The sequence below is a fragment of the Vicugna pacos genome, chromosome X (genome assembly GCF_048564905.1).
Source record: "Vicugna pacos chromosome X, VicPac4, whole genome shotgun sequence".
NCBI lineage: Eukaryota > Metazoa > Chordata > Mammalia > Artiodactyla > Camelidae > Vicugna > Vicugna pacos.
The window spans coordinates 94,309,279-94,333,028 of NC_133023.1; the positions used below are offsets into that span (position 1 = coordinate 94,309,279).

At 34.5% G+C, this 23,750-nt stretch overlaps 1 protein-coding gene across 3 annotated transcripts in view; it reads left to right on the forward strand.

Annotated features, from left to right (window-relative positions):
• Positions 1-23,750, forward strand: part of LOC102531020 (P2R1A-PPP2R2A-interacting phosphatase regulator 1-like) — a 55,593-nt gene that overhangs the window by 19,518 nt on the left and 12,325 nt on the right. For 2 of the 3 annotated variants that reach the window (XM_072956199.1, XM_072956200.1), the window contains 6 exons: positions 5,967-6,010; positions 6,107-6,161; positions 7,617-7,709; positions 8,099-8,187; positions 8,782-8,840; positions 11,718-11,814. In XM_072956199.1, the coding sequence (XP_072812300.1) occupies positions 5,967-6,010; positions 6,107-6,161; positions 7,617-7,709; positions 8,099-8,187; positions 8,782-8,840; positions 11,718-11,814 (437 nt within the window). Of the gene's footprint in view, positions 1-5,966; positions 6,011-6,106; positions 6,162-7,616; positions 7,710-8,098; positions 8,188-8,781; positions 8,841-11,717; positions 11,815-23,750 lie in introns of those variants that run through there. The other variant, XM_072956201.1, reaches the window with a different exon arrangement.

Consider the following 23,750-nt stretch of genomic DNA (forward strand, 5'->3'; position numbering starts at 1 on the left):
GAAAGAAACAAAGAAAGAGATAGGGCCTAGTCAACAAGTAGCAGGAGTGAAATGTGCCGAACTACTTGAAAGTGATTACCTTTAGTCATCCCTGATTATGAAAGTTTAATTTCCTGCCTAGATTCCACAATATTTGCAGTTATTTTGTTTATCTTTCTTTTATATGCTTGTTGAAGTTTGCTGCTGATTTAATGACTGTTTCAGCTTTTTCTGGGTAATGCCTACCACTAAGCTTTAATAATGGGCTAAAATTGGCAAGAAAAAATGAGGTGATTTTAAGATCTTAGTGCCTTGGGAAAGGAAAGGTAGAGATAAACAAAATGTTCTATGAATGTTCTGCCCCGTATTTCATATGTTAACAGTTATTTTGTTCTGTTCTGATGTATATAGACTTTCAATTAGTATGATTTTTTCAGTCAAGATTCAATTGGATTTTTGATTTTTTAAAAGCTTTAAACTTAATTAATATGGTTGCTAGCATGCATTAGGCACTCAAATATTTTTTGGTCATTCAACATTGACTTAATTAATGTTTAGAAGTAATCAGAAACATTAGAGACTACTTGATTTTAATACTTTAAATTTCAGTCTGTGCCATCTTTTCCCATTCATGCTTCTGTCAATCTCCTTCATCAAATCAAACAGGTAAGAAGCTATTCATTAAAAAAAAGGAAATTTTTTTTTAAAAAATGGCTGTGGTTCAGTAATCCTAAGTGAGGTCACGTGTGCTTAAGTTTTTAATTCCAGGAATGGTTTCTTTAAAAAACAAGAACCAAACCCAAAACACCCAAGGAGTCCTCTATTTATTTGGGTTATCAACTATTTTAATAAATGGATAGTTTCCCGAAATACTGCATACTCTTTTACCTTGAATCTGGCTTCTTCCAGGGATCTCAAAGAAGATGATGAAGGCTATATATACAAACTAGTTTTCAGGTTCATAATAGCCATAGTTACCATGGTTTTCTTGAACCTTCAGATGAAGAATTTTTTTTGATATAAAATGGTCCTTATGCTGTCATTTTGTGTTCACATGTATATGTACAGTCTTCTTTTTCTATTACCTGGTTTGAATAAATGAAACTGGTTTAGACACAAATTTAAGAGAAGTTTATGAGATGAAGCCATTTAAAACAGATTATACTAGCTGGAGTACAGGGCCTGATTGTGATAGGAACAGTTGATCATTTGTTGCATAAGGTGTGCCTGTGAGCTTTTCCTTCTGCTGGCCAAGTTTCACAGTTCATCTGTCTTACGGACTTTGCTACCATTTTTGTAATCTAGTGAAGCAATGACATTAGATTTCTTTGATTTGTTGTTGTTGTTTTTTTTAGTATTACTTTGGTGCCATTTTTTGCATTGAAGTATAGTCAATTTACAATGTTGTTTCAATTTCTGGTGTACAGCACAATGTTTCAGTCATATATGTACATATATATTCCTTTTCATATTCTTTTTCATGATAGGTTACTACAAGATATTGAACATAGTTCCCTGTGCTGTACAGTAGAAACTTGTTGTTTATCTGTTTTATATTTGGTAATTAGTATCTCTAAATCTCAAACTTCCAGTTTATCCCTTCCCCCTCCGGTAACCATAATTTTGTTTTCTATGTCTGTGAGTCTGTTTCTGTTTTATAAATAAGTTCGTTTGTCTTTTTTTTAGATTCCACATATAGGCAATATCATATGGTATTTTTCTTTCTCTTTCTGGCTTACTTCACTTAGAATTTTGAGTTTTCCTTAGAACCTACAAAGTACTTAGTCTCCCTTATGAGGAGACCTTCTTTAAGGGAATAGCCTAGATTGTTTTAAAAGAAGTTAAATTTGATCTTAGTTTACAAATTGTTTCGTTCTTTCAACAAGCATTTATTGAGCAATGTGCCAGTGGGCAACTTAAATCTTTCAGGCATACCTTCAGAGAGCAAGAGTGGGTGACTTACTATTTCCATTTTTACCTTCGAGACCAAAAGATTGAAAGCTAAGTTTAGTGCTCAAGTGCAGCAACTCTATTTAACCTAGGTTTCTAGCATACAGTACTCTTTGCCCTTGACAGTTACATTTCTCTTGACCTTTCATCGTTATTTTAACAATCTTATTTTATTATAAACCATCTCACATCCATTTTGGAAATAGGCAAGATATAAATAATAAGAGTCAACCCACTTTTACTAACTACCCTAAAATAGCTGATGTTGGCAAATGCTCCAACTTTCAGTGGGAGAAACAATAGGAAAAATTCTGTCCTACTTCTGGGAAAATTTGCTCTCTACTTGTGGATTGAGTGAATTACAAAATAATTTTGAACTCATTAGAGGAAAACATATACATAAATTTTAAATGGAAAAACTATACTAACAATTACATTTTGCTTAAGATTTACTGAAAAGCAGTGACTTCCATTGGTTTAAAAGACATTAACTTCTTAAACTACCTTTCCCAATTTCCCTTATTTTCTGTAATGGGGTCAAAATAGTCACAGTCACACAGTTTTAAGACTCAAAGCTCTAGGTTCATCTTCAGTTCTTCCGTATTTTTCTACCGTATCCAATTAGGCATCTAATCCTATTAATTCTTCCTTGACAACATCTTCTTTGTTCCCACTACTACTTCCTCCTGTCCCTTGGGTCCAGATTACTGTAATAATATTCTAACAGATTTCCTATCTCTGCCAGTCTAATCCGACTTCCAAAACCAACACTAGGATAGCTTGATTAAAACATTATTTTCACCTTTTCTTCTCCTGCGCAAAAAGTTACAATGGCTTCCCATTACCTATTGAATAACAAGAAGAAGAAAAGCTAGATTGTATTGAGCACTTACTATGTGCCAGGCACTGTGATAGGAACTGTACAACCACCTCATTAACCTCACTATTATCATCATCATAGGATGAGGAAATGAGGCTCAGGTTAAGTTGCTTGCCCAAGGTCACACAGGTAGTAAGTTACAGAGCCAAGATTTGACTCAGTTCTGTTTGGCTGCAAAGCCTGTGGTCCTCACAACTATGCTATTCTACCCAAACCCTTTAAATTCAATCTCTTCGATTGCTTAAGATCCTATGAATCTGGCACTTCTTACCTCTCCAGTTTTTTCTCATCACTTTGTAGTGCAAATTCTCCTTCAGTCAGGCTAGTCTTACTACCCTCCAACCTGCCATGTTCTTTCTCTCTTCTAAATTTTTGTTCATATGGCTCCTTCTGCTCTCTCACCCTCCCCTCTACCCTCTGCTTGTCCAGATTTTAAACATCTTTTAAAACCTACGTCAAATTTTAACTCACACAAGTCACACCACTTTTTTATTACAGACTATTTATAGTATTTATTGTTTATACTATAGGAATAATATATAAACACTTGATCACACACTGCATCAATAAAAACTGAGCACATGCTTCCAATATATGTATACTGTATTTACATTATGTACATATACTACTGTGTGAATCATAGAATGTATGCAATATAGAATATAGTGTGAATCATAGAATATATGCAAATAGAAATATAAAAAGGATGAGATGAAGCTGAAATGATGTTTTTAGAAATTTTTAAATTTTACTTCATTACAGGTCATTATAAAGAGTGAATATGATTCATAATTCCAGTTATCTTGATGATTACAATTATTTCAGCTAACTCCTTGACAGAGCAGATGAGCTCAGCACTGTGTTTTCAGTCGTGCGTCAGACGTGGAGCCATGCTGTGAGAGGCACAAGTTTCCTGGTTATGTACATGGACTTGCATTACTAATATCTGTCCAAGGTTTCTTGTGGGAATCTCGTTAAGGTGCATGTCCATTTTGTGGAATTTGGTTTAGTTCAAACTAGATAATATGTCCATATGCCCACCTAACTTGGCACAGGTGAACTGCAGTTCATTGTAATTAGCTAAAAGCCAAAAAAAACTCTTCTCTCATAAGATCTTTTGACCCTCTGGGCTGAGTGAGGGCACCTGTGTCAATGTGTGTCTCTAGTATCAGCAAGCTTCCATTTCTTACTGTCTTAGATTTTTTTCTTTGAGGGGGAGGTAATAAAGTTTATTTATTTATTTGATTTTTCAATGGAGGTTCTGGGCATTGAACTCTTGCATATATGGTCAATTGATTTTTGACAAGGATGTCAAGATCATTCAATGGGGAAAGGATAGTCTTTTCAGCAAATAGTGCTTGGAAAACTGAACATGCACTTGCAAAGAATGAAGTTGAACTCTTTCCTTACACCATGTATAAAAATTAACTCAAAATGGATCAAAGGCCTAAACATAAGACCTAAAACTACAAAACTCTGAGAAGAAAACATGGGGCAAAAGCTTCATGATATTGGATTTGGCAATGATTTTTTGGATATGATGCCAAAAGCACAGGTACTACAAAAGAAAAAATAGATAAATTGAACTTCATAAAAATTTTAAACTTTTGTGCATCAAAAGAGAGTGAAAATGCAGGAGGTATAGCTCAGTGATAGAGCATGTACTCAGTGTGCATAAGGTCCTGGGTTCAATCCCCAGCACCTCAACTGAAAAAAAAGAGAAAGAGTGAAAGGACAATCACAGAATTGGAGATGCTTGCAAATCATGTATCTGATAAAGGCTTAATATCCAGAATTTATAAAGAACTCCTACAATTCAACAACAATAATAAAACAAAAAACTCAATTAAAATACACATGGTCCCTGATTTACAATGGTTCTGCTTATAACTTTTTTAACTTTACAATGGTGCAAAAACCATATGCATTCAGTAGAAACCCTACTTTGAATTCTGAATTTTGATATTATCCTGGGCTAGTGATATGCAGTCCAAACTCTCATGATGTTGGGCAATGGCGGTCACTGCAGCAACCAGTCAGCCACACGATCACAAGGGGAAACAACCAATACCCTTACATCCATTATGTCCCCATACAACCAGTCTGTTTTCACTTTCAGGATGGTATGCAATAAAATACATGAGATATTCCATACTTTACTATAAAATAGGCTTTGTATTAGATGATTTTGCCCATCTGTAGGCTAATTTAAGGGTTTATTTCTAGGCTGTCTATTCTGTTCCATTGATCTGTATGTCTGTCCTTATGCCAGTACCACACTGTTTTGATTACTGTAGCTTTGTATAGTGAGTTTTGAAATCAGGTAGTGTGAATCTTCCAAGTTTATTCTTCTTTCTCAAGATTGTCTTTCTATTTCTGAAAAAAAATGCCATTGAGAGTTTGATAGGAGTTGCTTTGCATCTGTAGATCACTTTGGGTAATACTGCCTTCTTAACAATATTAAGTCTTCCAATCCACAAACATAGGATGCCTTTCCATATGTGGCCTATTTTTTTAAGTAACTATTTATGTAAAAAACACTTGCATACTATAAAAAGTTCAAACAGTATAGCAAAGTACAGAGAAAGAACAAATTGCCACAAATCTCACTACTTACGGATAAGTACTGTTAAATTTTAAGTGAACATCCTTTGAGCACCTCTCATTTACAATTTTACATAAATAACATTTGTGGGTTTTTTCCTATTTAATATGTAATACGTGTTTTTCAGTGTCAATGACTAGATTTAAATCATGCTTATACTATCACTTACTTAAGCAAACCCATGCTATAGACATTTAGTTTGTTGGACTGTAAGTAATAATTATTAATATCATAGTATTATTGGTAGGAAAAACAGTATAATATTGACTGAATGTTTGAAGTTTTCTCTTTTGAATGAATAAAGGTACAGAGTTTTTCATCTAATCAGTTCCTGCATATCCAACATACTGTAATGTGTAAGTCACAGATCTTTGCTGTGGTAGGTGCAACAATGAAAAAAATAAAGAACCAGACACTTGTTTAGAGATTTGTTTATACTCTAGGTCTACTATAGCCCAGTGAATAATAAGCAAGATACAGCCAAGTAAAATAAAACTTTGTCAAATCATAGGAACTGGGTATTCAGTTTATTCTCATGTTCTTGCCTTTCAGGAAGAAGGCATGGATTTAGGGAATAGAGAAACAATGTATGAATGGTGAGTAGCGTTTGTTGAATTGCTTATTCTGATCATATTCACTTATATTTTTTCTGAGATGGGCAAACTTCAGTGTTGATGTCTTTTCTTTTGTAGGGAGGTACAAACTGCAATACAGCTAACTCAATCTTGGAAAGAAAGTTTGAACGTGGTATGGTATTAGCACTTCAATTTTGTAGAAAATTTGAAATTTTTACTGATTTTCAATGTTGGTGCTACTTAATTTTGCTGTAATTTCTAGAAATTTAAGCTCTCATTTGGAACTAAAATTATATTTGCTGCATAATTTTTTATTGCTTTTACGAAACAGTTTAAGATTTACCCATAACAAATAACTAATAGTTTGAGGGTGGGGTTGAAAATAAATAGTTGTATGATACAAAACCATCATTCCTATGGACCAATTTCCTCTCTGTCTTGGTGGGGCCAAAAAATGTTCATTTGTGCTGGTTAAATTGCTTCGATGAAAAAACAATAAATGATTTCACTTTCTTCTACATAATTTATGAACTATATATTAGAGTTTTAAACCACAGACAATAGATTTACTGGAAAAATACTGCTTGTAACACATATACTCCATGAACATTTTAACATACAACACTTCATTTAAACATGTTTAGAATTCAGTTACATTCCTTGCTAACATTTTTTTTATGTCCCTGTACATATTATGATTACTTAGTTGTAGTTGAATGATGTTTAGGGTTCTTGTCCATGGACATCTCAGATAATGGCAGAATAAGAATTGAGCTGAAATTTGAGAAGAGATTGTGGTTAGATGTCAATTTCTAGATTTGGGATTTACTAGATATGGAAAGGGGTCATCAGCAGAAGCAATGACATCTTACTTTCTTTTGTACCCTGAGTGCCTTAGATGGGCATCTAGCCTTGATTGAGGAGTAAGTCCTGTAGAATGAGTAGATGACCTCTGAAGCCTGTCACTTTTCGTGTTTTGGTGCTGATACAATTTATAGAGACCATTGGATTCCCTTAACTGACCCAATTCTAATTACTTTAGGTGTTGACAAGGGTGAATGAGTGAATCTGCAAGTGTGTTAAAAGGAGGAAAGAAGCATGTAATATAACTTTACTTGAGTCTTGGAGAAGAAAAGAGCACATTTTAAAATACTGAATTGTGTGGTACTGACTTTGTCGACATAAAATCCATAAATATTTTTCACAGTTGTAGTTACTTTTGCTGTACCATTGTGTCTTACTTCTAACTAAATCTTTTGTGATCCTTTCCTGGGCATAGTATTGTAGTTTTTCTAGAATAAAGCCCAGATCAAAGCCAAAGAGAAAAACTTTAATTTAGGATTTGTGTATATAGCAGGTATTGCTCCATATTGAGTACTCATTCTAGGTATTTGGGGGACACTAGGGAAGCCCCTCATCTAGCGTGTAGCTCTCTTTCCCAAAAGGCAAAAGGTGCCTTTGCTTATTGAAGTGAATACCTGCTTGCCTTAGGATGCTGAGAGCTCCTCACCATGGTACAAGCACTGACTCAGTAAGGATTGCCTTCCCCATGCAGCAGCTACCTCCCCAAGTATTTGATACATGGGTAATGGGTGCTACAATTGTGCACTGCTTTCTACTTATACAGGGTAACAACAATTTAGAGAAAGCACCTTCTCCAGAGTGCTCTAACTTAACTCCAGCATCCTCAGCAACTTCCCTGACTGGGCGAACAGGGAAGGTAAGAAAAGAGTGCCTAAAAGTCTGTGTCCCTTGAAATATTTGTCAAACATTAATATTTCACCACCCGAATCTTTTGTAGGATATATTTTGCTAAAGTGTATCTGATTCTAAATGACAATTTTCTCTTTTTTTTTTCATTCCTTAAACTATTACTTACATATTACAAAAGTCACCAACTTTTAAGTATACAATTTGGTCAGTTTTGATCATTGTGTACAATCCCATAACAGTAACCATAATCAAGATATAGAACAGTTCCCACACTCTGAACAATTTCCTCATGATTTTTTGCCCTTGATCCCCCACCTCCACCTACCATAGAAAACCACTGATCTGCTTTCTGAGAAAAGTGGCAGTTTTAAAATCTCTGTTCCAATTTGGTTTTAGCAATGTTTTTCTCCATCATTACAAGCTTGTGTGAGTTGCACCGGCTTTCTTCCAAGTCCTATTCCCAGTCCTGTGCGACGATTTGCAATGTAAGTTTATGTTGTCTGAAAATACCAAATTGCTTTTACAATATGAATTTTAGAAACTTAAAAGAAATTATAGCTCCAGGTTCTGTAACAACCAAAGAAGTGACGTCTTTTTAGCTAAATTAAAATGTCATTGTTTTGGTTTATCATTTTGCATATTGAAAACAATCAAGTGACTAAGAACATGTGAGAACATATGAACATATGAAGAATCAGTAATTCACTAACCCTGTTTGAACATAGTCTTCCTTTGACCAAGCTTGTTGATAAGGATCAGAGTCAACTCTCCAACGAACTTTTAACAACCATACCTTCTCATTCATTTATGGTTCAAGGCAAGTCACTGCCAAGACTGCAGGTCCTTCTAGCTTCTTTTCCTCACAACCTGGGAAAATCCTGAATCCTTATAAATTACAAGACAGTCTGCTGTCCTAAGGCATTTTTGTTTCTAACCTAGATTTAGATAAAAGCAATGAAATGATGTGATGTGAGATACTACATAGAGTCCTCTTTTAGTGTATATCCTTTAATCTATTTTAATGAAATAGTTACAGGTGATCTTGTTTTCTTGTCATGATTGTGATAATTTTATTTTAGAAGTCAAAGTCCCATCAACATTCTTAGATCAAGCATCCTTGGACCATTAAAAAGAAAAGGTATTTTTATCTACTTACAGAAGTAAATCTAACTTTGAATTATTTTTGTAAAATAGCATATAAAATCAAGGGTTATACAAAAATTCATTTTAAAGGATTTACTTATTTAAAATATATTTGATAAGTTACTAGAGACGTTTCATTTTAAATGAAACTGTATGTAAAGACATTTTGAAAGCTATAAAGTACCTTATATAAATTTGAATTGAGACATTTAATTCCAGTTTAGTCAACTATTATGATTTTCATTGTGTAAGTATAATTCACCAAGCTGGCTGCCTTAAATACTTTCTGAAACAAGGTAGGGAATGAACAAATAAATAGAATGAGTCAGTCATCAAGTAGTCTGCTGAATCTCAACCCCTGCCCTGCCCCCCCACCACATGTACACGTTGATATCCTATGAATCAGTTGACACAAATTAGGCCCACTTTCAACCCTAAAAATATCTGCTAAGGTGTATGTTCTTTGATGTTTCACCTGTTTGTGGGGCTTACTTTTGGTTCAATATATGGAAAATGTCCCACCCACTCAGTAATAAAAGGGCAGTGAAAAGAATAGAGGTGTTTTCTTTTATTCAACTCCCAGAGTCCTGGATCCCATTTCTCAACCCTGCCTCACTAAGCTACGCGCTTCTTCCTTTTTTGTTAATACCACTACTGAAGTATAGGCTTAGTACAAAGTTTAACTATAATAGGGAGGGAAAATGGATAAATAGCAAAGGAGATTAGACTTTAAAAATGTAAAAATTTGTAAAAAAAAAACCATTAGAATGGGAATGAAGAAGAAGAAATGGGAGGGGAAGGGGGCGAGGTAGAAGAAGGAAAGCAAAACTGTAGGGAAAGACATTGAAATTTACCACAGTGTTCCACGCATCTGGCATTCATTAACAGCAGTCTTCCTAATAACACGCCTGACTCAGCATGTACTTATACTCCAAGGCTAAGACTAGATCAGTTTAGAAAACACCCTTTTGCAAATTAAGCACATTGTTTTATGATGATGGATCAGTGACCTAGTTTAGAGGTCTTCTTCCTGTGCTGTAGAGTTTGGGCTAATGTTGAAAAAACATTCAAATATATTCACTGTTTGAGAGCCATTAGGAAGTTGGAAGTCATTTGAGTATTTAATATAAAATATGCTTAAATTGAAGAGCATGTTTTACTAAATTAAGATATTTCATCTTTTAAGACATTGACACAGAATGTTTTATGACATTGAAAATACCTGGAATTTTCTTAGAATTTATCATTTTAAAAATTATTTTTGTATTTCAATTTTGACATAATAGACTCAGTTTCTGTCCAGTGTTTTGGTTGATGTGGCATGTCCCACACAAGCTCTTGGACCTGGTGTTCAGCTGCTCTAGAGGTTGACTGCCTCATTTCTTTGAGGTGTCCCTAAAAACTCGGAAGCAAATTTTGTGTATACCACATGATCTATATATTTTAAGTCAGACCCTTCCAAACATAGACTATACAAATTTGGTCAAAATTCACCTGACTTTTCAGATGCAGTAGCAGATTAAACAGAAATTTAATTTTATTTATATATTTTGGAATACGAATATTTATTTGGGATACAACAAACTACGTTCTATTTGGAGCCCATTAATACAAGTGAAAGGTGGGGACAGACAGTATTAAAAAATCAAAAAGAGATCCTGAGGAGGAAAAACAAAAATGAACGCGGACTCTGTAAAGTAGAGAGAGTGTGAGATAAGGGTTAGAGTCTCCAAGCATTTGAAGGCATAGCTTACAGTGCTAAGTAGCAGTTACTTCCGTTAGGAATAAGCAAGAACAAGTAAAGCTTCAAGTGGGAATTCTGAGAAATCTATAGAAATTGGGCAGCTATAAATATTGTTTTATAAGTAATCATGATTTTAGCAAAGAAAGTTAATTTTCTTCACTGAGGAATTTGTTTTGATTTGTCTTGTTTTTAATTCAAATCAAAGAGGAGAGAGGAGTACTTTTGCCATAATGGTGTAAGTGTCTCTGTCATGTGGCAGAATACTCAGACCTCTTTTGAGCTTTATGAGCCACGGTTATACTCCTAAGGAAGGTCTGTGAAATCTCCATTCCTAGTGATATTTTTAATGAGTAGGTAGCCTTAGCATGTTATCACTCAAATATATTCCACCCTAGAAGTTATGGGCTTGAACGGAAGTTTTTCTCACATTCAGACTTGGTTATCACATGAATGTGTAACATTTACTTCAAACAAATGCCATTTTTTGAGATTAAATGCTTTTCCCTAATCTTTAAAATATTTTGTTAATTATATACTATAAAGGACTCTATCTATTTAGTTCATTGTGTGTATTTAGCAAAGTAAGGATAGCAATAACTTAAAGTTTTAAAATAAGGAATGAGGGGAGAGGGTGTAGCTCAGTGATACAGTCTGTGCTTAGCATGCAGGAGGTCCTGGGTTCAATCCCCAGTACCTCCACTTAAAAAATAAATAAACGTAATTACCTCTTCCCCGCCCCCCAATTTTTTTAAATCAAACAAAAATAATGTAAGAAATGAGATTAAATTCTGGTACATCCTTGCTGCATAGCTATCTATATAAACTCATGATGTAGAATTTAGTTAATAATATGAGAAAAAGATCATTCAAAACAAAAAGTAGACGACATACTGTTATTAGATACAGTACAAACCCAATTTTGTATAAAAACCAATCACATATACACATACATATTCAGGAATTACTGAAAGTGGTTATCTCTGGGTCATGGTGATGTAAAATTTTTTCCTTTTTGTTTTTCTGTATTTTATAAATTATTTGCAATGAACAAGTTTTACTTTTGCAATTAAAAGTGTAATAAGCACATTAGATAAAATATATCTACCTTGATCTGCATTTTTGTCATAGGTGAAATGGTACTTGAACATCAGCCAAAGAGATTCTTCCAAGACACAACCAACGTGTTTTCTTCTGGTACTACTCACATGTCTGATAGTAATATGTGGTGAGTATTAACATGAGATTTTAAGCATTCATTGGCCACTTTTTACTTGGTTTTTAAGTCTACTTTGGCTATTGTATATATTCAGAAAGATGGTATATTATTAAATATTTTTAGAAGTTATAAAACTAACATCCCAAATGGATACTATTAACTTTAGTTCTTCTCCCTAACATTTATGTGTGACATTAATATACGGTAGACACATTTTTTAAAACAGTTTTTATTGAGTTATAGTCATTTTACAATGTTGTGTCAAATTCCAGTGTAGAGCACAATTTTTCAGTTATACATGAACATACATACATTCATTGTCACATTCTCTTTCGCTGTGAGCCACCAAACACATTTTTAAAAGTGGGGTTTTGGCATTAGATTAAGAGATATTAGAGAAATACATAAAAATGCAAACTTGGGGGAAAAAAGTCATTTTCTGCTCATCTTTTCTACCTTGGATTTTTGTGTGCTTTGTTAGGCTAAGCACATTATGGAAAAGTGCTAAGAAAGCATGTTTTAATAATCAAAATGGGAGATACAGTAAATGGATTTTTATTTATTGTTACTGTTGGGTTTGTTTTACTGCTCTTATGAAACTGCTCTTATAACCAGTGCCAGATCTTTGCTTCACTATTTTGCATTCATTTGTAGACAAAGCAGAGTGCACAGAGATCTCTTGAATTCTGTTATCAATGAGTGTCATTTTCTTTTCCTACTCTATCTGCAGACACTCTTGATGGAAACAACAGAAGTGCAGGATCTTCTCATAATTCACCAGCTAAAATCAGCACTGTCGCAAACTCTCATGTGCTGCCATCTGATTCTAGTTCTCTCTTTACTCTAGCAGATGAATTTCCACCTAAGTGATTCACTCCCATCCCAAGAATTTCTCACCAGTGGAGAAACACACATGTACTTGCTTGCTTGATCACACACACACACACACACACATTAGAGCATTAACGGAATTGTATGTGGTATAATGTAGACTATTTCTTATTTATCTTTTTTATCAATTTCCTAAAATTCTATTTATCTATAGAAATTGAATGTCTAATTCCTACATATGCTCTTAAAAGCAATGTAGTAATACTTTTCAAAGATGTTTTCCAAATAAGAACTATGTTGAAAGTACAACCATACATCTTCAAGATGCTAATGTATAGAGTCATGCTGTACCTTGACTTTTTAAAAAAAATACTTGAGAGCTCTATTAATGTGAATAAAAATTAATAAATAAAGTTATACCTTCTAATGAAATATAATTGTTCCATTAATCAATAGGTAAAATAATTTTTTAAATTATATACTAAAAATCTATGCTAGTTTTTAATATTTTCAGTAATTACTAGTTTCCGTTTGGTAAGGAAAAATCACCTATCAAAAGCAGATTTTAAAACTAAGCTAGTTATACCATACTGATCCAAGGATTGCCAATTTTTCACATGAATCCTTGGATTGTTTAATTTGTTGGGAAGGAATAGATAGGGGAAGCAAGATGAATGAAAGCTAATTGAATAGCAAGAAAATAATATGTAATTGGGGCTTCATTCAATTTGTACTTAACCTGATTATCCCTGATCAATTTTGCATTCTAATTAAGTGTGGAAAAAAGACAATGTGGATAAATTGTGGTCTTTTACATTTCTATGAATTACCTTTTGTTCATCATCATGACTACTGATTTGATTAAATACAGGCTTAATATGTTAGGGCTTTTCTGCAAGAATCATGTGCTTCCAGTTGTTCCCTAAAGGCTATAAATGTTTGTTTAAAACCCAATTTTCTATTCAAAAGTCTTAAGGATTTTTTAAATAGGAAATATCATCTGTTAAAAATTTTAAATCGAAAGTAAGTGCTTTATGTAAGTGGGAGAAGTATTAGCGTTTTGAAAAATAGAAATGTATCCTCATGAAATGGAGAGATGGTTTAAATTTCCTCAGCTAATGAAGGTAGGAATGGTAATCTAAAATGCTGATTAAAAGTTTTTCCTTGGCATTGGAAAGAATCAGAATGATGGAAATCTGATGTAGGTATACCCCACATGGGAAAAAGCCTGGCACCAAGAATTTTTTGACAATGGCCCTAATGGAATTGATTAGAATGGAGATATGTGTGTGTGTGTGTGTGTGTGTGTGTGTGTGTGTGAAGACTCTATTGACCTATGAATAAATGAAACTTAATATTTATGAGAGGACTGGGTTCATGATGGTCTCCTGAAACTTGGATAGGATTCCTATAGACTGGCTTACGATAAGTGAACTATCAGTATTGCCCTTGTTACTTAGCTTCTTTATTTGCGAGACTTTAGTGGACCAGTTTTGAACTTATAAAGGGGCCCTCATGGAATGGGGTGGGATTGCAGTGATGTCTGTCACTGGAGAGAGGAGAGAGGAGGCTTTACTGAAATTATAGATCATTGACAGACAAAAAGGTCCTCATGCACTATTGACCCTTCAGGAAAAAAAAAAGTTCAGAATGACCAAGTGCAAAGACTAAGGATGGAGAAAGTGAATAATGGGAGTGAGACTACTACTCAGTTGTGTGAGGAACTTTCATCAGTAAATCTTGGTAATCTCTACTATCTCATCTCAATATACTTCTCAACTCAGGAAATTTCTTTCACTGTATTTGGTTAGTTTCTTATTGTTTTAGTTGAATTCTAGGATGCTACAATTCAGAAAATTTCTTTCACTCCACTTGGTTAGTTTTTATTGTTTTAGTTGACTCCTAGGATGCTACAACTCACTATAATATGCTCAGAATGGAGCATTTTGTGGTTGGTTTTCCATACTGTTACCTTTTGAGCTTTTGTATTCAGAGGATCCATTTCTTAAGTGATTTTACATTTAATTTTCAGGCCAAAGCAGTTCTAACTTTTACATGAGATATTTTGTGGTTGATTTTTTAACATTATGGTAAGACTATGTTTTGTCATCCTAAACGTGCCAAGGAATTGTCATGTCAGTTTTCCATAGGGAAGGACATGTATTCATTTCCTAGGACTGCCATAACAGAGTGCCACAAACTGGGTAGTCCAAAACGATAGAAATGGATTATCTCATAGATCTGGAGACCACAAGTCTGAGAACAAGGTATCAGCAGAGTTGGTTCCTTCTGGAGGCTTTAAGGGAGAATCTGTTAATATCTTTCTGCTAGCTTCTGGTAGTTGCCAGAAATCCTTGCCTTGCAGACATATCACTCCAGTCTCTGTCTCCGTCATCACCTGGGGTTCTCCCTGTGACCCTGTGTCTTCCTATGGCCTTAAAAGCTACCAGTCATTGTAGTTAGGGCTCACCCTAATCCAGTTGTGACCTCAACTTGATTGCATCTGTAAATATCCTACTTATCTTATCCTATTCGAATAAGGTCACTTTCACAGGTGCTAGAGGTAAGAACTTCCACATGGTCTTTTGGGGGACTCTATTTCAACTCACAACAGGATAATTTTGCAATTTTTGATTGTTTCATTTTCCTTAAATTAGTTTTTAAAATCATTTATTTTCTAACTCATCTTTTAAAAATATGAGAACAAGAGGTGACCATATTGTACATAAGCATTTTTTTAACATTTTTTATTGAGTTATAGTCATTTTACAATGTTGTGTCAAATTCCAGTGTAGAGCACAATTTTTCAGTTATACATGAACATACATATATTCATTGTCACATTTTTTTTTGCTGTGAGCTATCACAAGATCTTGTATATATTTCCCTGTGCTATACAGTATAACCTTGTTTGTCTATTCTGCATATGCCTGTCAATATCTGCAAATTTTGAATTCCCAGTCTTTCCCTTCCCACCCCCCTCCCCCTTGGCAACCACAAGTTTGTATTCTATGTCTATGAGTCTTTTTCTGTTTTGTATTTATGTTTTCTTTTTTTTAGATTCCACATATGAGCGATCTCATATGGTATTTTTCTTTCTCTTTTTAGCTTACTTCACTTAGCATGACATCCTCCAGGGACATCCATGTAGCTGCAAATGGCATTATGTTGTCATTTTTATGGCTGAATAGTATTCCATTGTATAAATATACCACTTCTTTATCTAGTCATCTGTTGATGGCCATTTAGGCTCTTTCCATGTCTTGGCTATTGTAAATAGGGCTGCTATGAACATTGGGGGTCTTTTTGAAGTAGGGTTCCTTCTGGATATATGCCCAGGAGCATGATGACTGGATCATATGGTAAGTCTATTCCTAGTATTTTGAGGAATCTCTATACTGTTTTCCACAGTGGCTGTACCAAACTGCATTCCCACCAGCAGTGTAGGAGCGTTCCCTTTTCTCCACAGCCTATCCAGCATTTGTCATTTGTGTATTTTTGAATGATGGCCATTCTGACAAGAATAAACAAGTGGGACCTAATTAAACTTACAAGCTTCTGCACAGCAAATGAAACCATAAGTAAAACAAAACGACAACCTATGGAATGGGAGAAAATTTTTGCAAACGATGAAACCGACAAAGGCTTGATCTCCAGAATATATAAGCAGCTCATATGACTTAATAAGAAAAAAACAAACAACCCAATCCAAAAATGGGCAAAAGACCTAAACAAGCAATTCTCCAAGGAAGAAATACAAATGATCAATAGGCACATGAAAAAATGCTTAATATCACTAATTATCAGAGAAATGCAAATCAAAACGACAATGTACTTGCATGTCTTCTTCTTATACGTTATAAACATATAAATATATATTATAAATGTATATATGTGTACATATATGCTAGTTTTCACATTGTCAATGAGAGGATACACGAGAGTGGAAATATGTTTTTCAAATATTTTGAAAGCATCATTTTTGTCTTAAATATGCGTTCATGTTCAATCGAGTATTTCTATTTTACTTACAACCTTATAAAAGAACAGCACTCCAAATTCATCCTAACATGAAAACTCAGTGCAGTAATAGGTTAGATTCGGCAAAAAAAAAAAAATAATAATAGGTTAGATTCTCGGATCATGAAAAAAATCTTACAATTTATAATGACTAAATCAACTAATCAAGCTTGTAATTTTGTAGTATATTCAATAAGTAGCTAATGAATGCTTTCTGTGTACATAAACTGTACTTAAAACTGTAAGTTGTATAAATATGAGTGAGATACCATTGCTATCTTCAAGCAGGATAAGTGCAAGAATCATAATAGTACATGACAGTCTAAGTTAATATGACTATAGTTACACATATGAAAGGACCTCTGCACTATAAAAGTAGGAGAGAAAGACAATACTGGAATCACGGAATGTTACAACTTTAAAGATTTTAGAAGTCTTTTAATATACCCCTCAGTGTAGTAATCCTTTTAAGAATTCAAGACAGATTATCTTTTAGCCTTAGTTTGAAATTTTGTGATTTCAAAATGACTGACTGAACTCCCTCATATGACAGCTCATTCTCTTGTTGGACAACTCTCACTGTTAGAAAGTTCTGACATTAAAAAGGGGATGGGGTTAGAATGTATATCTAGGTGGCCTGTTTCACTGGCTCTTTAGAATTGAGGCAAATCAAATGTGCTATTAAAAGCACATGAGTTAAGATTCTTATTCTGCATTAATCTTTGTCCTTGCTCCCTGAATTATTAGTACTCCCACTACAGGATATTTAATCTTATCTCCTAAATGAATTTTTAAAATTTACCTGGAAGCAACTATATATAAATATCCATGATGAAAATGCATGTATGGTACTTGGGATATCTATGGAGAAAACTAATTACAATTTGCCTGAAGTGTTTTTAAATATTTTAGATCTTAAAAGTTGAGCTTGAAAAATCTATCATGTAGGTAGACTTCACTCTCAGATAGTTGAAACTGTGCATTTAAAAAGGCCAGAGACCAATAAGTTGCTGTGGCATAAAGATAGCTTTGTTTCCCTTAAATTCCATGATATCTCACAAATTTCTTAAAATGTGGTTCTTAACCCAAGAGTAAGTAAGATTGATTTTTACAAATGTCCATAATGTATACGTAGAGAGTCATACATCAGATAGGAATCTTGGAAACTTGCTCAACTTTCTTAATGGTGGGATACTTACTGACCCTGGGCTCTCAGAAGAAGTGTGTTAAATTAACTGAATCCTAAAAATTTGCCAATAAGATGACATCAGAGATCTCTGTGGCATTACTGACAGCAAAGGAAATGGTAACATTGGTTCATGTCAACTTTTTACGTGAGTGACCCCACTACACTGTTAGTGAGTTCAGGAGTCAGGAAGCCAGACTTGTTGCTCCAGCTCTGACACTAGCTCTGTACAACTTTGGGCAGGGCACTTCACCTCTCTTGGCTTCAGATGTCCAATCTGTAGAGTAGAGTTGAATTATATACTTATAGATACTTATAAGGTCCCTTCTGCCTCTTAAAATTTGTACTGATTCAGTAAAAACATTGCCTTAATCTTTGCTAGCATGACAGTGAAAGTCATGATGACATTAAGCTTCCAAAGGCTTTAAGAAAATATTTAGGAAATCAGAGAGCTTTATACCTAATATTTTTATTCTTTCTGGCAACAAGAAACTCATTTTGTTCAGCCTCATCAATAGTTTCCTCTCTTCTATGAATTATAATGCTTTATGATGAAATGTGGAAAGCTAATTTCCCTCTGTTTTCTTGTTTTGTGTGGATAAATGATCCTCTCAGGATTTCCATATTAATAACAAGTTCCCACTGACAAAGCACTCATCATAAAATTTTCTTTCTACTATGACTATAGTTAGAGACAAAACAAAATAAAGATATACTTGGTATATTTGTTTCAGAGAAGCAAAGAAGGCAGGGCCAAAAGCTACATCACCTATAAAAACCCTGACCCAATATACACTTGGAAGTGCTCAACTAGTGCTAAAGAGCAGACTACCAGCAGAATAGTTTTTTCTTTTTCCTCGATAATTATTAAATGGCTATAAGAAAACCCTTCTAACTTAAGTTAAGTTGATTTCTCGGCATGGCTCTTGTGCTTGGTAACTCTCCATTGAACACAAATGAAAAAGGACACTTGAAAGTCACAAACAGCTGGTCTGTGACTTTGTGCTGAGGAAAGAAATATTTTGAAACTGCATTATCCAGCAGAGGAACTAACTATACTTTCCATTTCTAGCCCCGCCCTTCTAAAAGGAAGGGTTTAGTTTGCTTCCTTAACTAGGCTTATATTAAACTCTGCAGTGGTTTACATCATCTTGTTCTTAGATAATCTTTTCATAAGTGTGTGGTCTTTGGAGAGGAAGGTGCTGAGGCTAGCATGTTGGGGCTGTCAAGGGAAGTTCAGCTAAAACTCACTTAAACTTGATTCAGAATGCATTCCGATTAGCAGAGATTTTTAAAAAATTTTTATAATATACAAGTCTGCTGAGAGTGTGGGAAAATGGTGGATTCCTAATGTGGTTTCTGGAGGAAGTTTGGTAGTATGTATCAAAAGCCTTCAAAACATTTATGTCTTTTGATATAGCAACATTTCTAGGAATTTTTCTTAGGGAAAGATCTGGGACAGGTTGCAATGAATGTTTACTATAATGTTATTTGTCACTGTGAAAAAACGTAATGTTTTTAACAAACAGTGCTGGGGCAACTGAATATCCACGTGCAGAAGAATGAAGTTGGACTCCTTACCTTATACCATATTAAAATTAATTCAAAACAGATCAGTGACCTAAATATTAAGAGCTAAAACCATTAAACTCTTAGGAAAAAACAGGGGTAAATCTTTATGACCTTGGATTTGGCAATGAATTCTTAGGTATGAGCAACAAAAGAAAAAAATAGGTAAATTGAACTTCATAAACATTAAAAACTTCTGTGCCTCAAAAGTCATTCATAAGACAGTGAAAAGACAACCTATAGAATAAGAAAATTATTTGTAAATCATATCTGATAAGGGTTTAATCCAGAATATATAAAGAATTCTTATAACTCAGCAACAAAAAGACAACACAATTAAAATATGGGCAAAGGACTTCATGGATAGACATTTCTCCAGAGAAGATATACAAATGGCCAGTAAGTATATGAAAAGATGTTTGGTATCATTAGTCATTAGGGAAATGCACATCAAAACCACAAAGAGATACCACCTCTTACACGAGGATGGCTATAATAAAAAAGATAACAGCTGGTATTGGTGAGAAATAGGACCTTCACACATTGCTGGTTGGAATATAAAATGATATAGCGACTGTGGAAAACAGTTTAACAGTTTCTCAAAATATTAAACATGGAATTATCATATGATCCAATAATTCCATTCCTTGGAAACAAGGACTGAAACAGGTGCTTGTATGCCAGTGTTCTTTGTAGCATTGTTCACAATAGCTAAAGGAAACAACTCAAGTGTTCATCACCAGATGAGTAGATAAAATGTGATATAGCCATATAATGGAATATTATTCAGCTATGAAAAGGAATGACGTTCTGACACAGGCTGCAACATGGATGAACCTTGAAAACATTATGCTAAGTGAAATAAGCCAGACACAAAAGGACAAAAAATTGCATGACTCCACTTATATGAGATATTTAGAATAGATAAATTCATAGAGGCAGAAGTAGATTACAGGTTACCAGGGATTGGTGGGAGGATGAATGGGGTTTTATTCTTAATGGATGCGGAGTATCTGTTTGGGATGATGAAAAACTTTTGGAAATGGATAATTGGAATGGTTGTACAACATTGTGAATATAATTAATGCCACTGAATTGTATACTTCAAAATGGTTAAAATGGCAAGTTTTGTGTAAAAAACAACAACAAAAAAAACCTAGTATCTAAAGGGTCAGTTAAGCCAGCATTTCTCAGGGTGTTTTATAAAATTTTAATAAGTAAATGTCCTGAACAATTAAAGAAGGGGGAGGACACAGGGAGTCTATGGTCAAGTAAGTTTGGGAAACTCATTTAACTCGTTTCTTTAACATTATGAAAGCCCAAGAAAGGGAATATGGTATGGAGAATTTTTAAACTATTTAACCTAAGTTCTCTTTTTTGAGGGTCATCTTGTAGAATTGATGTTATATAGAATACCTTTTGGAAAACATTGGGTTCAACAAATTACAGTACATTCATTCTATAGAAATCTCTGCACCCATTAAGAGTGATGACATGGTCATATATCACTTGACATGGAAAGATGTTTATACTATATTGTAAAGTGAAAAAGCAATATGATTAATGGGATCTCATTTTGTTTTTAAAAAGTACATGTATATATTTTATAGGGATATATAACAGAAAAAGGTCTGTAAGGCTATGTGCCAAAATGTTTACATCTCTGGGATGTGAGAAGATGCATGATTTTGTTTTCATTTGCTTTTCTTTTTGTTTGTCTGTATTTTCAATTGTTTGCACGTGGAATATCTGTTACTTGTGAAATCAAGAAGTAATAGAAGTTAAAATAAATATGTTTTAGAAACTCATATACAGTTATTAATTATGTGAGGAGGGGATGAAAGGATCAGGACTCCCTTGCTGCTATTGGATTCTTCACTTCTATTTGAATTTTCATTGATGGAGAGTCAAAAAGCCTTTCAACTATTGCAAAGTTCTACTTATTCAAAAATTCCCCCAGATATTGAATTAAAATCTATCTTCCAACCTTTGATCCTAATTTGTCATAGGGAATGCCACAAAATAAGCAAAGTCCATCTCCTCTGCCATAGGTATAGACTTTCAGCTATTGGCAACAGCGATCATATTCAGACAAATCTTTTCTCCTCGAGGTTTCCATTCTAGTCTTTTTTTCTCTGAAATGGTTTACAGGCCTTGTTACCATCCTGGCCATTGGATTCTAGTTTATCAATATCCTTCAGGTTTGTCAGTTTGTCAATATCCCCCATAAATGACCACAACACTCCACATTTTTTTTTCACATTTCATTATCAGTAACTTAAAAATTGTGATATTATTAGATCCCTCTGATTAAAAAAGTAATTTCAGAATACTTCCCAGTTTGATGTGACTGTGCTCTGAATCCTATCCTAAGATTATATATGACAGATACTCAATTATCTATTTCCCCCATCTTTTAATTTCTGAAGCTGTATAGATGAATAAAATATTCCAGATCAACTCCTCATCCAATCTTCTGCATTTACTAAAACATTAGTAGAATTTTTTACCAAACACTGAAAGGAGAATGAGAGAGCTTCCACGCTGATAGGGAGGGCAAGGGATTCCTTGTAGTCTGGCCAAGGAATCTGAAGAACCTCTTGTTGCATACCATTTTCTATTCTTTATCTCAGTCATTGGTACCAATTTTTAGATAAGGTCAAGCTGCATCCAGATTGATTGGCCTCTCTACTAAGAAACACCTCAGAAGATGACAGTGACAATCCAGGGTTCAGGGAGATGCAGAGTATCATTTCTTGTCCTTGATCTGATCCTAGATCTCCCAGCCAACCTAGTATATACATTGGTATCCTTTCCAGCCTAATGAATCCTTTGCCTTTTATCTCTTTTGTCATTCCTCCCACATGGTAGGCACTATTTAAAAGAACCTGGTAAACTGTATATACCAGCTCCAAACAGCATTGGGCCCAGTGCCTTCCACCATACATATGTTTCTGTGTGCTTAGTTTTTTGGAAGGGAGTAGTTTCCTAATTGTAGAAATTGTATCTTGTATACAATTTGCATGGGATATTCACATTTATACTTGCTAAGCAGAAATAACTTTAGATCTTCAACTTTTGAAGAGTTTTTATTTATACTGTTTTAAAAATCAACTCTGTTGAGATATAATTTACACACTTACTACACTTACTACAAATTGCATGCAGTTTTAAGCTTGCAGTAGAGATATAGTCCTTGGGATCACTTCATGTTTTGTTGTCTCCTTAGCTACATTGTGAAATCAGGGCTAGTGTGCTTGCCTTTGGAGATGTCTGTCCCATGATGGATGGTTTGCACCAAACAGATCCAATACTGTTTTCCTTTGTGACATAGGACCCACATAATATCACACTTGAGGGCTGTTTGGAATCATTGGGCAAGATCTAATGGCTTCTGCTCCTAGCTTTTTGTTTCCATGAGACGCTTTTTTTTAGTCTCTAATTTTCCCTAAGCCATTTAAAAACATTATTTATTCCACTCAAAGGTTCATCTTCCTTTTATAAATCAAATATTGAAGGACTGCATTACTGTATTATGTTGAACTTTTCTTGGTTATAAGCCTTTCAGGGAACATGGGTTCATCTGTGTGACTTTATGGGAATCTCATTATTCAAAGGTAACTGAAACCAGGGAAAGATGTATCTCTGGTTCACATTCTTAGGTGGAGTGGTACAACATCCCATGTTATCTCCTATGAATGAAAATAGCTTGTTTTAAAAAAAGAAACAAAGCTCACTTCTCAGGAAGTTGAATAGCAGTAGTATGTTTTGAGAGACTAAGCAGGTTAACAGAACCTAGGCATTGAGACTCTGCTGATGTATTGGTTTTTGTATTTATATTCTGTTTCTTTCCCAAAAGGACTTGAATTTGAGACAACTGAAGTTGATACAGATTGTCTTTAGTTTTCTCCCTCCTTGCTTTCTATTGCCTCTTTCCCTCCAGCTGCCCTAGTGCCAGCCTCCCCTCCCTCTGCTGGTATCTTCCAGGTCTGCCCTCTTCCAAAAGGGGCCGGGGCCAATGCTCCAGAGGTTCATCTTCTTCCCCTTTTCTAATCAGTACTCCCATCCTAGCAAGTCTGAAATCAATTTGGACATTCTGATTAAAGTTCTCCATAGGAAAATTAAAATGACCAATAAATTTAACTCTAGGGGGAAGTGTTTGTATGTTAAAGCAGTAATTTAGTTCTGATCTCAGTCATTGGATTTTGGGGGTTTAGTGGTCAGGGAATGATGTAGCTGGGAGCTTCTGTTCCCCTCCTGTCCCCTCTCCAAATCTCCCCCAAGCACAACACTGAGTAGGCAGAAGCCATCGGCGTCTTTTATCCCCTTTTTTATTTTT